The following is a 15693-nucleotide window of genomic DNA, read 5'->3' as shown; positions in this document are numbered from 1 at the left end:
GAACCCTAATTTGAGACCCCTCTTAGTGACGGCTCACCTGCCACCGTTAGCACAAGATGCCATGATTAGCGCCAGCGCGCACGTTTCAGCAGGTGAGTTTCCAAACTCCCCTGACACACGCTTCACTCATTAAGAGCAAATCACTTCCCACTGCAAAATGTGAAAGGACACTTCACACACTATTCTCTTCGCTTCAAACGCCCGGAAAACTTTAGCGATCTGTCCAAACAGACACTCCCGCAAATCAACCGTTTACTTTTCACCTTCCCGACTGGCCGTCTAACGATCAATGAAAAAAAAGAGATGAAACAGCATCACCACCAGTTGATTCCACCAAAGGGAAGAGGAGACGGATGCAGAGGCATAACAATCATATCCATTTCCACGTCACACCTCTGCGAGGGGCGAGCGGCGCCGACCCCTCTGCATTTGCTTCCTCTCTCTCTATTAGCGGACGGGCTTCTTTCATGTCGTACAACGTTGACAAATGGCATTCTGGACCGGCGCGTTGGCACCGGGGGGGGGGAGCTGTATACATCGCTGTGACAGGCAGAACGGAGGCAGAGAAAGGCCCCGGCCGAGCCGTGTGTGTGTGCGCGCGCGGCGCGCTCTCTCTGCTCTCGCTATCTCGGCGGTAAACTGTCAGCCTCTTCATCATCGCCCTACATCACCGCCGGACAGCGGGGGGTAAATAAAGCTATTGAAGCCACACGAGAGAAAACGTATGCGATGTGAGGCTGGGGGAATGGGATGGCGCTGGGCCAAGCAGCTGACCGGGCGATCTTTGTCTGACGTGCCTGGAGCGGTAACTACAAAGTGTGATGGTCATCCGAAGCATCATCCTAAGGCAAACAACCCAAGGTTCCCAGACCTTCTTAAACATCAAATTCAATGACTTTTCAAGGACTTTCCAGGCCCAATTCTCTCAAATTCTAGGACCCAACACGGCATAGTTTGAGATCAATGGATCAATGTTAATTACTGTTACAACACTGATATTTTTTTATAATAAGAACTAACAGACTTTACAGACAACAATTAAAGAGAGAGAGGCTTGAATGTCTGAACACTTCTCAACTGTGCTGTGTTGGTGGCAGACTACATGTAGACAGTGGAACGTAGCGAAAAGTATCAAAATAACTTCAAATTATATTTATATTTTTGCACAAAATATCTATCTATGATACTGAAGTTTAGATGCGTGTAGGTATGTGATAGACAGAGAGAGTATAGGCATTTGGGGGGGGGTGGAGGCGTTAAAAAAGGGGAGTGGCTTTTGCTCAGGCCGTAAACACAATGTGAGAGCTTTGAATTGCGTTTTATTCAAAGAGGTTGTGCTCTCCCGCTTGTCAAACCAGTTCTATCAAACTAATCCCACTGTGTCAGCGACTCAGCGCCTCAGGAGCCAGCGAGTGAGAGGAGGGGGAGGGGCTTTGTCTCAGTGCTACAGGCCTGTCAGTTGGTGACGACATGCTGATGGGTCCAGCCTTCGGTCTTTCTTTACGGACAATGTAGTGGCATTTTGGGCTTATGCAAAACAGGGTTAAGATACCATTTTCCAAAACACATAGAGGATGAAGTCTTATCAGTGTTATTTTGACAAGCCATCATTTCATCTACCTTCTATGCTGTTAAAAGTAGCCTACCAAAATGTCTCTTTCTTTCCTATTTCTTCCTCCATTTCATTTTGCGCCTTTACTCATTTTTGTAAATTTCTTAAATATCTTGTTTTGTAAAGGAACCCCGTGGGAACCCTGAACATCCACTCGGTCTGACCGACCGGCTGCAGCCGAGTGCCTCTTCTCTTTTCAAACGCCCTCTCAGGATCAGCTGGGATCGTTTGGCTTTATCAGACAGGAACTAAGGCAGAACATCAGAGCTCTGCTTCTCCTTCATAACAAGCTTCACCTCAGCCCGGTGCTGCCTGCTGACGACTGTTTTGATCAATGTCATGGTAAAAAAACAAGAAAACGTGTTTCAAAAGAATGTAAAAGCTCTTTGCAAGCGCCAGAGGCCATAATAAATATGATACATTTGCCCTTGCGTGTTTGTACAAGAGAACATCTCTGAAAAGATCCCGCCGTGCCGGAGACGTTGCGTTGTTTTTATCGTTCTTTGAGGAAGGAAGGACACTGCGAAAGACGTCAAATGAACGGGAGGCATTGGGCTGCCTTGACTTTGGAAGGTTTCTTGACTTTGGTTCGACACAGATGAAACTGTCATCCATTGCATATGCATGTGCTTATGGACGGCCATATGTCATGTTGCCATATTACCAATTCAAATCAGTTCTACCCATGTATCAAATTCACTCATACTGGGTCATGGAACAGACCAGGAGTTTCGCTAACAATCAAACACTCTTTCACCTCCAGAGTTTTTATTTTATAATAATAATAATAATAATAATAATAATAATAATAATAATAATAATAATAATAATAATAATAATAATAATAATAATAATAATAATAATAATTGATTGGATTTATATAGTGCCTTTCTAGACACTCAAAGCGCTTCACATATCAGGGGAGGGAACTCAACTCATGCACCACCATGTGTAGCACCCACCTGAGTGATGCACGGCAGCCAGTTTGCGGCAGAACGCAATCGGCTATCACAGCTATCTCATTTTCACTAATCTTTCAAGACCCCCAGAATATTTTGTTATATGAATATGTAAACACTAGTGAATATATTAAAAGAAAGGACAGTTTCATTCTTCTTTTTTTTAAGCGGTGCAGACGCTTCTATCAGTGGCTGTGTGTGTTTGAGCACGGGACGTGTGCACCGAGATGTGTGTGGGGGAGATGTGTGTGGGGGAGATGTGTGGGGGAGATTTAGCCTAGGCCCCTCCCCCCCGGGTTCTAACACGCAAGGACGTGAGAGTGGAGACAAAAGGTGCCATGGCGGCTCCCAGCCTGTGAGACAGGCACGCACGCATTCCTTTGTGCTTTGAGAACATTTAAATATCCCATAAATAAAATGTTCACCCAACAGCAATGACAATATCCCAGTGTTAAAAAGCATTAATTTTCTCTGAGCAACCGGATCTGGGAGTGTGATTTTATGGATTTGCTCGTGTGTGAGCGTGCACGTGAGCACGCATGTGAACGTGCATTGTGCGAGTGTTTACGTTTTTGAATGGACGCTTAAGACGGTCGTCCAGGCACCCTTCAAAAACAATTCATACACACACACACACACACACACGCACGCACGCACACACACACACATACACACACACACACACACACACACACACACACACACACACACACACACACACACACACACACACACACACACACACACACACACTCTCTCTCTCTCTCTCTCTCTCTCTCTCTCTCTCTAGTATGAGTCTATTTGCGGGTGTAATTGGCACATTCACTGGGCAGTAAAAGGCTCTTCTTGCTGGCTAAAAGCCTACAGCTGTAGAGCACGCTTGGCTGCATCTATCCAATAGACGGGGCTTGCCCCTCACACCGTAGGACAATGCCTTCGCCATGGAGACAGAAATACAACACAGGAAAAAAACTATAATCCGGCGCTTAATCCTCCTGAGTCAAGATGTCAGAAAAATCAAGGCTATTCTACCATGAATTGAACTATTTTTACATCAGCACTTTGCGGCCTGAGAGGAGATATGGAATTAAATGGTGCCACGTTGCCCATGTTCTCCGAATCACTCAGATAGTCATTTCATTTGTTCATCCCCCGCATCTGTCATTAAGGCAGCACAATCTGCACTTATGATGTTTAGTCCCATCGCCATGTAATAAAACCATGACGATGATTCTCCACTTCCCTCTCTCTGTAGATACAACGCAATTTTGATATGTTGTCTGAATTTCTGAACATAGTCTTTTCCGTACATTATAATGTAGCCTAAAGTCTGACTGGGTATTTTAAAGCGCGCCTCCTTTAAAACCGAGACGACAGCAGGGAGGTCAGAGGTCATGACAGGCCTTTAAAATGAGGCTTATATTGGCGCATAGTGAGCCTGGGAGTCCGTGGAGAACTTAGTTTGACCCAAACCCCAGTGAGTGAGCTGATCACCACCTCCCTCTGGGCCAAAAAAAAACTCCAAAGGATTCCTGGCATACCATCACTTCAATTACAGAGCCAGGGAGTAGCGAGGATCGCCGATCAGCTCAAACCCGCAGACCGACAGAGTCTATCTGTGAGAAAACTCTGACCGCGAGCTGGGGAGGGAATTATACGTCTGGGGGGGATAACACAGCGATCCAGAATTCCCCTGGAAACAAAAGGTGTTTAGTAGTTACGAAATCCGGGGAGGATGTGTTTCGGAGAAGAGGGTGGATTTCAAAAGGCCGCGAGGAAGGCCGATTTTGACATCTGGTTCTTTCAGGACGGTACCATGTGTGACGTGTGGTTGAATTAGGCCGTTTTCAAAACTCCAGTCTGTTTGCTTTGGTCTGAATCGTTGCTTTGCGGCATTTTCACACAATGCTTCAATTGCATTTCACATGGCAAAGATTTCAAGAAAACCACCATTTATCAACAAAAGACCACGTAACAGCAGGCATTTCCTTCACTTCCAGGCTAAAACCTTAAACCCATAACTCGCGGCACGTTGAATCCTCAACGCGCAAATCGGAATCTCAGTCCGGACGAAGCCTTAGGCCTGGTTTGGATATGTACCGAGACACATTCCTCTCTACAAGGTCTCGGCCCCCTCGGTTTGGACTGCCGTGTTCTCATTCGGCCAAATGAACCCGACGAAGGGGGAACGAGCGCTCCGGGGTTCAGCACTAACGGCTCTAAACGATGTTGGGAGTGGAAACAGCTTTTGTCTCGGTGTCAGAGAGGAAACGCCGCAGCGTCACTTTGTCCGGCGTGGTACAAGAGGCTTACCTTGCAGCCCTCGCAGGCGCTGACACCATAGTGGTACCCGGAGGACTTGTCCTGGCAGACGAAGCAGGGCTTGTAGACTCTGGGAGGGGGCAGCGGGGACGGCGGGCTCGGGACCAGCTCTTCAGAACTGGTGCTCTGCGTTTCGATGGCTGCAGGGAATGCAGACGAGAATCAGAAGATGAGGACCAAGCAAGAAGCATTTCTGAGAATCCACCTAGGATTTTTACCATGAATAAATAATTACCATTTTCATTTTGAGAAATGAGTAGGCCCCTATCATTACTGTAAACAAATAGGACCATCACCTAGATAGAAGATTGGCGGTTTCTACCAGCCTCAATAATGCATTTTACATTGTTTCTCCACCGGGTCGTATTTGGCGGGAAATGTTCTTGCTTTATGGCACAAAACAGGAAGAGGGCGCTGTTCATCCAGAGTAAACAGAGCTAATAGCTTTCAAAGTTTCAAAGGCAGTAGGTGGAAGGAGTGAAAGGCAGATGGAAAAATCTCTTCCAACATGTTGATCCTATGTGGGGAGGGGGGGGGGGCAGGAAGCAATGGGGCTTATGGGAGATGTAGTCTTGATTTGGAAAAACACTAGCACTAACACCACTGGTGTTAGATAGAGGTTGCCAACCGCCTCAACCACGGTGTCATTTGTTCTCAGTAATTACACCAGGGTATGACACCTAATTTCACAATGATATACAATGTTTAAAAATGCAACACATAACACCTTTAAGTGAAAACGCACTCAACTTTCAATATACCCGCAGGCCCGACCATTATTACCCGCATGCACACAACCCATCTGCATAGAAAATGGCGAGCAGTCTTTCCAGCCTCTCCTGTGATTGGATTACATTCTTCCGTACTTCATCAGAGTAAACTCAGTTACTGATGCTAAGGGACAAGCTCTTATAATCACTGGACCCTCGTCCTCGCACGGAATTCCCTGGTGCTTTAATCTAATCTGCCTGGAGGTTTCACCCGGTATGACATTTTGCGTGTGTAGAATCTGCCCTACTGCATTTGGCAAATTCAAGGGAAGGCTTAAGAAGTCCACTTCACACATGAAGATAAATACTATCGCTCCAGAATGGGACCAGGAAGCAGTGGTCGCGTTAACCAAATATTTTCCGTCTTTCAGCGATTTTCTTTTTTACAATGACATACAAATCTGAACGCTGTCTGTCATTTTAACACAGGTAATAAGAGATTATGACAGAATTTGTATGACCCTGTCTGTCAAAATGACAGACGACAAGAAAGTCTGAACGCAACCTCTACAAGGAAGTAAGGCAAGGTTAATTATATTATTATAATGTGATGATTTATGAATCTATTCTGTCTTTGAATAGCATTTTTGGGCAGCAAGAAGAAATATCTGTGACTGGTTACGCAACGATGACAGTATTGATTTGATTGATTAAAACCTATGCATAATGTTTAAATAGACATGGACACATACAGTAGACACGCAGCTGGCATGTCACTGGAGCTGAGCACTCTATAAAGCTGACATAATGGAAGCTGTATTAGGATTTAGAGAGTTTACTGGTCATTGGTCAGTTAGTGGTCAGTTGGTTACTGGTCAGTGGTCTGCTCCTGGCCTCCATTTGAGAGTGAACACATTTAGGGAGGGGAATTCAGCTGTGATTGTTTCTCCTTTCTCCAAGCGACTATTTCCCGTCAGGGCAACCTGGTTTCATTGATGCGCACAGACAGCCATTTGTTTCCGTTTAAGTCGGGTCACTCATCATCATCTCATTGCTCCAAAAATACACAAAATGGTCTGGCAGTAAACAGTCTGAAGCAGCTTACGCATAAAGCAGGTGTACGGTCATATACCACACGATAGGCATGCCGACACTGTGGCACGAAAAGCCATCTTATAGGGGAGGATGGGGTCAAATGAGACACTTTTTAAATACACGTTTACTTACGATACAGTACAATCATTGCTACGTATACTTCAGAAGTATGAGACATTGAAAAAAGTTGATCTTTTGGTTTAACTTGAACATTTGACCTAATAACCATCATATTGACAGCTGCTTCACATGGCTAATCAGGCCCACATTTATGCTACGTTCATGACTCACCTCAGCCTTGAACGTATCTACTACTGCTCTTCCATTTCGATACAAGAAATCATATCTTCACTACAATTAAATCACCTAACGGCATAAATCGATGTTTTTGACCTGGCACCATGTGCTCTCCTCCATCACAGATTCCGGGAAGTAAATTATTCTTCCTCAATCTGTGATCACGTGACTCATTTTGTGCGTACGGTTGCCTAGACACAAGGGGCGGCTCATCTTACCCGCGCGGGGCGGGGCTCAACGTACCCCTGCCTCCCCTATACCCACGCGAGCACGCCAGGGACACCGCGCAATAACAGGGAGGGATTTCATGTATGGAAAAACGTGGCGCGAGTGAGACAAGGTGTTCCACCGTACGACCATGATGAGGACGTATGACCAGTGGGCCGCAAAAACAATGTGTATTACCCTTCCCCAGGTGGCGCGGCACACTTTAATACACATCGAGAGAGACAAATACGTTTGTTGCTGATATGCCTTTCGGAGCATTTGTGACGGCTGGATAGCTGCACATTGTGGAGAGAGGCAGCAGCGCCAACATTTCGGCCTCACCGCCTATTTGAAACTCATGGCTGCGTCTGGGAGGCAGCGTGACCACCTGCAGACAGATGGGGACGCATTAACGTAGATGCATTACACTCCTTAGCGTGGGGGGGGGGCGACGATGTGCACCTGCGTGAGCCATATAGGCCCGATCGGGTGCACGGGAGCCTTTTTCCATTTTCTGCGTGATTAAACCTTGAGTCGACGTCCCCGCATGTTAACATACACAGCGGCGGGCCCGTTAGAGGAATAAAGGCCCGGTGACAGACAAGCGTGCGGCGAGTCTGGCTGAAGAGCCGGCGGTGGGGGGAAAGATGGGGTTTTGGCTGTGGGGCTGCTGAACCCGTAGCCTCTGGATGAACCTGCTGCTGGGGTCAAACAGGAAAGCACACACTCCCTGCTGGAGGCTGATGTCTGACTGAGAGGGGGGAAAGACCAGAGAAAACACAGGCCGAGCTGATTGGCCCGGTGCGCCAGGACTGAGCTCACTCACAGACACCCCCGGGTGAGAGCGATATACAGGGCCGATACTGTCTGGACTTTTAAATTCACAAACTTTCAAGGACCCGTGGGAACCCTGGAACATCATCTACCTCTGATATGCTGGATATAATGTAGTTTGATTGATGACATAATATTCCATTACTGTAGAATGCTACAGTGGTCTGCTCTGGGAAGCCCTTAACCTGAATTAATGAATTGATTCAAATTTTACTAATTAAAGTACGCATGACCCCCCCCCCCCCCCTCCACCACCGCAAATTTCTGTTTCAGTGTTTAATTTAATTTAATTTGGGGTGACACTGACACACTGAATACTGTAATTTCCTGGCACAAGATGGCAGAGTTATTGTAGTATATGGTGACAACATATCAGCTCCTCAGTCAAATTCTAGTGCACACACAGGCGCTATCTGTTGCCGATACAGAGCTGCACCACCAAATTGTCCGTTCCCTCTGCCTCCTTCTATCCAGTTACCCCCGTCTGAAAATCAGTGACATGTAAAGCTCCTTTCCCTCTGCCCACATGGTCCGCAGGACACACAGATGGCAAAGGACCTGAAGCGAAATCTGTTTTGCTGCACAAAGGCAATTTAACACAATGATATCACAACAGCATCACAAATTAGGACAAAGCTGCTTCTTTGCTTTGAATCTTTCGAAAAAGACAGGTGAATTCAAAGTCAGACTGACTTCTACTCATAACGATTTAAATGAAAATGAATTGGATTCCAATCGTTTTAATGCACGAAGGATATATTTAATTGACCGAATTAGATTGGCGCCATAATCAAGAGATTAAATCAATCGAGCAATTTAAATCAGCCAATTCAACTCAATCCAACAATCAAGTTAGCCCCAGTCACATAAGTCAATTGAAATCAAACCTGACAAGTTGTTACAGTTGGCAAGAAAAAGGAGGAATGAGATAAAAGTAAGTAATGAAGTAAGACACAGAGAGAGAGACAGAGAGAGAGAGAGAGAGAGAGAGAGCCAGAGAGAGAGAGAGAGAGAGCCAGAGAGAGAGAGAGAGAGAGATAGAGAGAGAGAGAGATAGAGAGAGAGAGAGGGAGAGAGAGAGAGAGCCAGAGAGAGAGAGAGAGAGAGAGAGAGAGAGAGAGAGAGAGAGAGGGAGGCATTTCCTGAAGACCCTTGGGGTATTTGTGTATTTGGTTTGCATTACGAGAGAAGGAAAAAAAAGCTCTGGTAGTTTGGGTGTGGAGCGGTGGGCATAGCCGGGGAGGATTATGGGAGAATATGACTCCCAGTCCCCCCCTCCACTTCTCAGCTGAAGCTTCACCCAGTCTGGAAGTGTTTTCCCTCCAGGTTCTCTGCGGCATAGCTCACATATAGGAAACGGTCAAGGTTCACCCAAAGTGCAGCAAATTAGAACCAGCTTGGCGGCCCGCTCTCGCGTACTCGTTTTATTGAGGAGGATATTTATAAGCCCTTTAAACACTCCAAAGGGAAGGAATAACAATGAGGTCCAGTCGTTGGACTCCATGTCTGGCGTAGGAACGGTAGACAGAGACGGGTGGGAAGGGCCCGGCGGTCTGCTTCTCATCAGGAGATGATGGCTTCAGAAAGGCAAGAAGTCCTCCTCACCCAATATCATCTGCTACTCAAACATCCAAAACCTGCTGATTGATCCAGTACATTCTGGTGACAAGGTGGAGAAATTAACGATGACACAAAATGTGGTAACACTTTGTCCACTTCCAGAGAGTCTACAAAGTATTTGTAACATTTTTAACAGCTTTATTAGTTGACATTCAACAATTCAAACTGTTGCGCTTTGTCTGTAGATGTTTAACAGATTCTGTTTGCGTCTCGTTCCACACACCTGATTCTCATGACCTGGAGCTACTAAATTATTCTGGGAATATGTAGGTATGCTTATGAATTGTCACATTGTCTCAATAGATAATGAAACATCTACAGACAAAGCAAAAAAGTTGAATTGTCGAATGTCAACAACAAGTATTACAAATACTCTGTGGGCGGACTATCCAAATAACATGTTGCCCCAAGTTTTTGGTCAGCCTATCATGTCGTCCACCGATATGAGGTTCCTTCCTGACCAGATACAAACAAAAAAGCTGAAAAAAAGGTCTGGGAAAGCAGACATGACATTTGATCTTCTTACTGTTAACCCTACAAGAACGTCTGACTGGAGAGTACCCCGTCACGTCTAAATGCTATTTCAGAGGGTTTTTCACCCTGACAAGAATACATTCTGGGGGAAAACAATGAAAAACAAAATAAAAAAATAACAGCCCCTAAAAATGTTTCATACTTCACTTTTTAAAAATCCATTAAAATATTTAAAATCAAGGAAATTTCTCTGGCATTTCTACTTTTTTGCTGTATCAAAAATGTACCAAAGCATGACACCACTGTGTTATATCGAACTGAACCCTTTATTTTGTGAACCGTTACACCCGAAATTTTACATTGACCTTACATAACATTACCATTCAGTTCAACCAGGTTTTTCCATATTTCCACATGTGATATTGATTTCAACCATATTGCCGAGCCCTCAGAGGAAGGCTGTTTGCGTTTGCTTTCGAGGTTCCTGAGCGGGGACGTGACCGTGACCACATTCTCCTCGCTGCTCTGAGACAGCGTTTAGAGAGTCGACCATCAGTCTGACTGGACACAGTCAAACTTTCCATTGAAAGCCAGACTAATGACATCCTTTAAGGCAGGGTGACCCACCTCACCTATTCACCAGGAGTGACACTGCGGGATACATTAGCTTTGAATGAAGAAGTCATTCACTGGCAGCATTACTCAACAATTACATGACTGAGTCAAATGTCACATCAGACGGACGAGAGACACTGGCCATCTCTTCCCCGCTCGGTCAGAGCCGGACCCCCTAACACTCCCCCCCCTAATCATGTCCGTTAAGCGCGGGCCGGGCATCACGCAGCGCCCCTTTCATATCCAATGTTGTACATCGCTTTTATTTCCCCCCATCCTGCTTTCATTTCTAAATTATCTGGCTGTGCAAGCTGTGCTAATGGTCTTTCATGTCCATATCACAGCCGCTTGAGCCTTGAAGACAAAAAAAAAAGGCCCCCAATTATCCCATAACAGACAGCGCCTGCACATATCACGCTGACGAATCAAGCGCTCCCTTTTCAACTCACAACACAATCACCTTCGGGCTTGTTTGTTCCACCGTTTCTAGATGTTTTTTGAAGAGAGGAATTGAAGGCTGTTCTCGCTTTTAATATGGTGTCAATTTGTTCCCTCAGATGGCATCATCATCATCGCACGGCGTGGGCGGCGTGGACAGCGACTCCTCCGCTGCAAAGCCCATTTTAGCATCGACAAAAGGAGGTCCTCGATCCTTCTTAATTAACACCTAAAACCAGAAGAGGAAGTGCCTTAACGGAGCGCTCAATGTCAATGCGGCTAATTAGCACCCCGGAGACTTCCATTATCCCGAATAAATAAGTGAATAAAGCAACATTTCTATGACCCTGGGTGAGGCTTTTCAAATCAAAGGCGGAGTTAAACAGTGCCTTATTCAAACAGGGAAAGGGGCGAGGGGGGAGATTGGGGTGACGGTGCAAAAGGCCGACATGCAGTTTCCTGGCTACAAATAACTGTGAGGAAAATCAACAGTGTCTTATTCCGATCCATTGAGCAGCTGACGAATCCCATCTCATAAGGCCAATGTGAGCACATGTGTTAAAGGGCACTGATTTCCTAATTTGCGCCGCAAATCAAAGGCACCTTGGTGTGCTAATTATGTAATTTGATGGGTGGCTTTAATACTGAAGATTAGCGCATTACCTTTGGTTGGTTAACCAATGTACATGAAACACTTTGTTCAATGCCCTGGGAAGATGTGGGCTTTCTTCACCCGGTGCAGCGAGGGGCATTTTTAATTGAATCCTACAGTGACTGGAATAAGGTCATGATGGCGTTCAGGATCTCTATCTCTACAGTGAGCGAGGGCGTAATGGTCTTTTAAAAACTCCCGACTGAAATCGGTATGGACAAGGAACACGGTTAATCAAGAAATGGCATAAACACTTTTTCATACCATTTTTTTTTTTTACAAATGATGTGTGCTGCTGACTGAGTGCTTTTTTAAATAGTGAAAATGCAATTTTTCATATAAAGTCAGTATACTATATAAATAGAAAACTTCAAAAGAGAGGTTGCAAAATGTAATCTTACTTGGTAGTGGTACTAATAATAGTCTACATAATAATGTTTCACTCATAACTGTTACTCTCATAATTAGCCTATTATAATATTGCTATAGGCTATATACACTATTATAAGTTATATATGACATTCTAAATGCTTGCTACTGCAGGACCTATTGTCGTTCTCTGATGTCTCCCTATATAAAAGCTGATTGACAGGCTAATGGAGGAATGCTTCAGAAAGCTAAAAGGTTCCAGGGGAACAGCAGCTACAGTACAGCGTCTCCACTCTTCCCCCTCTGCCGCTGATAAGAGCCACTTGACAGCCAGCGTGCCTTTGAGCAAATACTTGCAGGGAAAGGAGAGCCGGAGCACGCTCATTATGGGATCAGAGTAAATCATGTAGGCGGCGGGGCGACGTGGGGCAAAACAAACACTCCACCTCTGACACCGAGCCTGCCTCCACCTCTGACACCGAGCCTGCCTCCACCTCTGACACCGAGCCTGCCTCCACCTGTGACACCGAGCCTGCCTGCACCTCTGACACCGAGCCTGCCTCCACCTCTGACACCGAGCCTGCCTCCACCTCTGACACCGAGCCTGCCTCCACCTCTGACACCGAGCCTGCCTCCACCTCTGACACCGAGCCTGCCTCCACCTCTGACACCGAGCCTGCCTCCACCTCTGACACCGAGCCTGCCTCCACCTCTGACACCGATCCTGCCTCCACCTCTGACACCGAGCCTGCCTCCACCTCTGACACCGAGCCTGCCTCCACCTCTGACACCGAGCCTGCCTCCACCTCTGACACCGAGCCTGCCTCCACCTCTGACACCGAGCCTGCCTCCACCTCTGACACCGAGCCTGCCTCCACCTCTGACACCGAGCCTGCCTCCACGCACACCATCTCCATAAGCTATGCATTTACACCCAGTTAAGACTCTGACACTGGCCTCCGATCATACGCACGGCGTCAGGGCATTATTATAATCAGAGCATGCAATAAATGTAGGGGGGGGGGGGGGGTGTTATGGGGGCAGCTGTAGAGTTAATGGCATGATATTAAATTGCAGGGTATTTTAAGGCATTACCAGCAGATTATAACCCCATTGGAAGCACAGATCAACTTTGCTCACAATATAATCACAAGACAAACACCAGAAGATTACATTAAATTCAATATCATGTCATAATCATACAGTTGCTCCATAAAGCACCACATTTGTTTTTGGCATATTTTGATTTCTTATTATCTCTTATGAGCAGGATTTCAAGTGTAATTTTGGGGGTGTTTGAGTGATGATCAGATAAATTTATCTCTGCTTCTAATGGAATTATAAGCTGATGGTAAATATACTGTATATCACAATGCATTTGATGGATAACGTATGGATACAGTGCTTCAAATCCTTCAAAGATTGTAGCTCATCAGTGAAGCCAATTAGTCTTGGAGGGGTGGGGCGGCGGGGACTATAAAAACATATGAGAGCTCAGAGCTGTGGATCTAATAGCCTTGGCACTGCATGGCAATTGAAAAGGCAGAGGGTTTGACATGTTCCGACTGCAGCCCGCGCTAACCTTGTTGAAAAGTCCGCTGGTCATTTATCTAAATGAGTGTCAGAGCGCGCTGGCCTCCAGGCAGCTCGTCAGGACAGGCCGCCCACGCTGTCATGTGCAGCCGCCCCCTCCACATTCCTCCAGCCAGGCCGCTGGAGTGCCAGAAAGTGATTGTCCGCCAAAAAGTGATTGCTGTCAGATTTCAGATATTTAAACTCGTAAAAAAAAAGAGGACTGGATTGGTTATAATCTATATGTCACATCTGAGCAGGAAAAATAATGCAGTCATAAGGAGAATTGCAAAAGAGATCATTCCTTTATTTTATATAACCCAGCCATCCGTAAATGATGTTTATTATAGTCTAGTTTCCAGATAGGCCTAAACAAGGTTATCAGACAAAACCTAAAGATTGGAAACAATGAGCTAAACTATCTATGGGGCTATTGCCTAAACTGCAAACACTTCTTTGGCCCCAATTGTGATTATTGTGTTACAAGAGACGTTAAAGTTTCACAAAGACATAGGCTTACCTTTGCTATTACCACGGATATAAAGTGAAGTATTTGATCATGTCAATGGTTATGACTGTTTGATCCAGGTAATGCAGCTGTATACATATATAAACTGGGTGATACAGCAGCAATCACTTTTCGGCAGACAATCGCTTTTTGGCAGACAATCACTATTTGACGATCCCATATATCAGCCAGGCCAGGGCTGTTTCCACATGCTGCTGATTTATGACCCCCACAGTAGGAATGAATTATGACTTTTGGAGGGAACTTTTTTTTGAGAGTTTCACAAGGTTAGAGGCTGCATGCTTCCACAGCCTACTGAGGGTGTAAAGTGGGAAGAGCTGTTGAACTTGTAGGCATAGCCTACATTACCTGAAGTTGTGAGGCATTACAGATTAAACGCATATAAAGGCAGAGATAAACCGTTGGTACAATATAGCCAATCATCACCATCAAAAAATATATAGCTACATTCAATTTAATATGATGTCAATAGCCAATAGCCTAACGTTGCCCTGTAAAATATTCAACCCAATCACTCTTTTGCACAGTTTTCTCTGATTATAATAATTTGCATGCAGTCACAATGTGCTTATAAAGCGCTTATGATGCCTTATTATGAGCAGCACTACAAGTAAAGCGTCTAATGGGCCAATTAGCTGCCTTTAATACTCTGCTTATTACACATTATACTGATCCAATGAGCCAGAGCACAACGTGCCACTTTCCCTCTGTTACACTTTGTGAACATGCAACACCATGGACCTGCGCTGGCCCGACCTGGAGGGAGGGAGGGTGGGGGCACTGAACTCATCTCTCTCTCTCTCTCTCTCTCTCACACACACACACACACACACACACACACGCACACACACACACACAGACCGGGTTTAAACGCAATGAGAAGCGGCGTGGGGACCTTACAGTGCGCGCTCCTGCGGTGGTGCCAGTCCCGGTGCGCGTGCGCGTGCAGTCCGGAGATGCAGGCTTTGAGCGCTTTCTCCTGCAGCATGCACGAGCTCGGGCTGCCGGACACCGTGTAGAAATCCAGCATCTGTCCCGGGCTCACGGCGGCCAGCACGTCCATACAGTCAAACATGGTGTGGGTATTTTCTCCCTCTCCAAATAGCCTCTATAGTCCTGCGTTATGGATCCGAATCGCCATAAGACATAAGCGCTTCACACAACTCCATCAAACTCCCCCGCTGCCTCCCCCTCCTCCTCTCCTTCTTGGCACGGCAGAGATCTCACTCTTCTGCTGCGTCTCCCTCTTCTCCGCCGTCCCGCACCGGAATCATGTGAATTATGTCGGGACAAAACCGCTCGCAGCTCCGTCGCTCAAGCGGTCGCTTCTTGCCATTTCCCCGCACCGTGTCCACTTAATGCGCTGGTATTCGTGTGGGATTTCTCCA

At 46.0% G+C, this 15693-nt stretch overlaps 1 protein-coding gene across 1 annotated transcript in view; it reads right to left on the bottom strand.

Moving 5' to 3' along the window:
• LOC310785400 (retinoic acid receptor beta-like) overlaps positions 1–15380 on the bottom strand; it is a gene marked incomplete at its 5' end in the record, with an annotated part of 73613 nt that extends 58233 nt beyond the window's left edge. Inside the window, 2 exons of the mRNA XM_083646455.1 lie at positions 4885–5033; positions 15206–15380. Coding sequence (XP_083502581.1) covers positions 4885–5033; positions 15206–15380 — 324 coding nt within the window. The remainder of the gene's footprint in view (positions 1–4884; positions 5034–15205) is intronic.
• Between the last annotated feature and the right edge of the window lie 313 nt (positions 15381–15693).

The sequence above is a fragment of the Poromitra crassiceps genome (genome assembly GCF_964638095.1).
Source record: "Poromitra crassiceps genome assembly, chromosome: 11".
NCBI classification, from domain to species: Eukaryota; Metazoa; Chordata; class Actinopteri; order Beryciformes; family Melamphaidae; genus Poromitra; species Poromitra crassiceps.
Note: the sequence above shows the minus strand (reverse complement) of the source record. Positions and strands in the feature narration are given on the sequence as shown.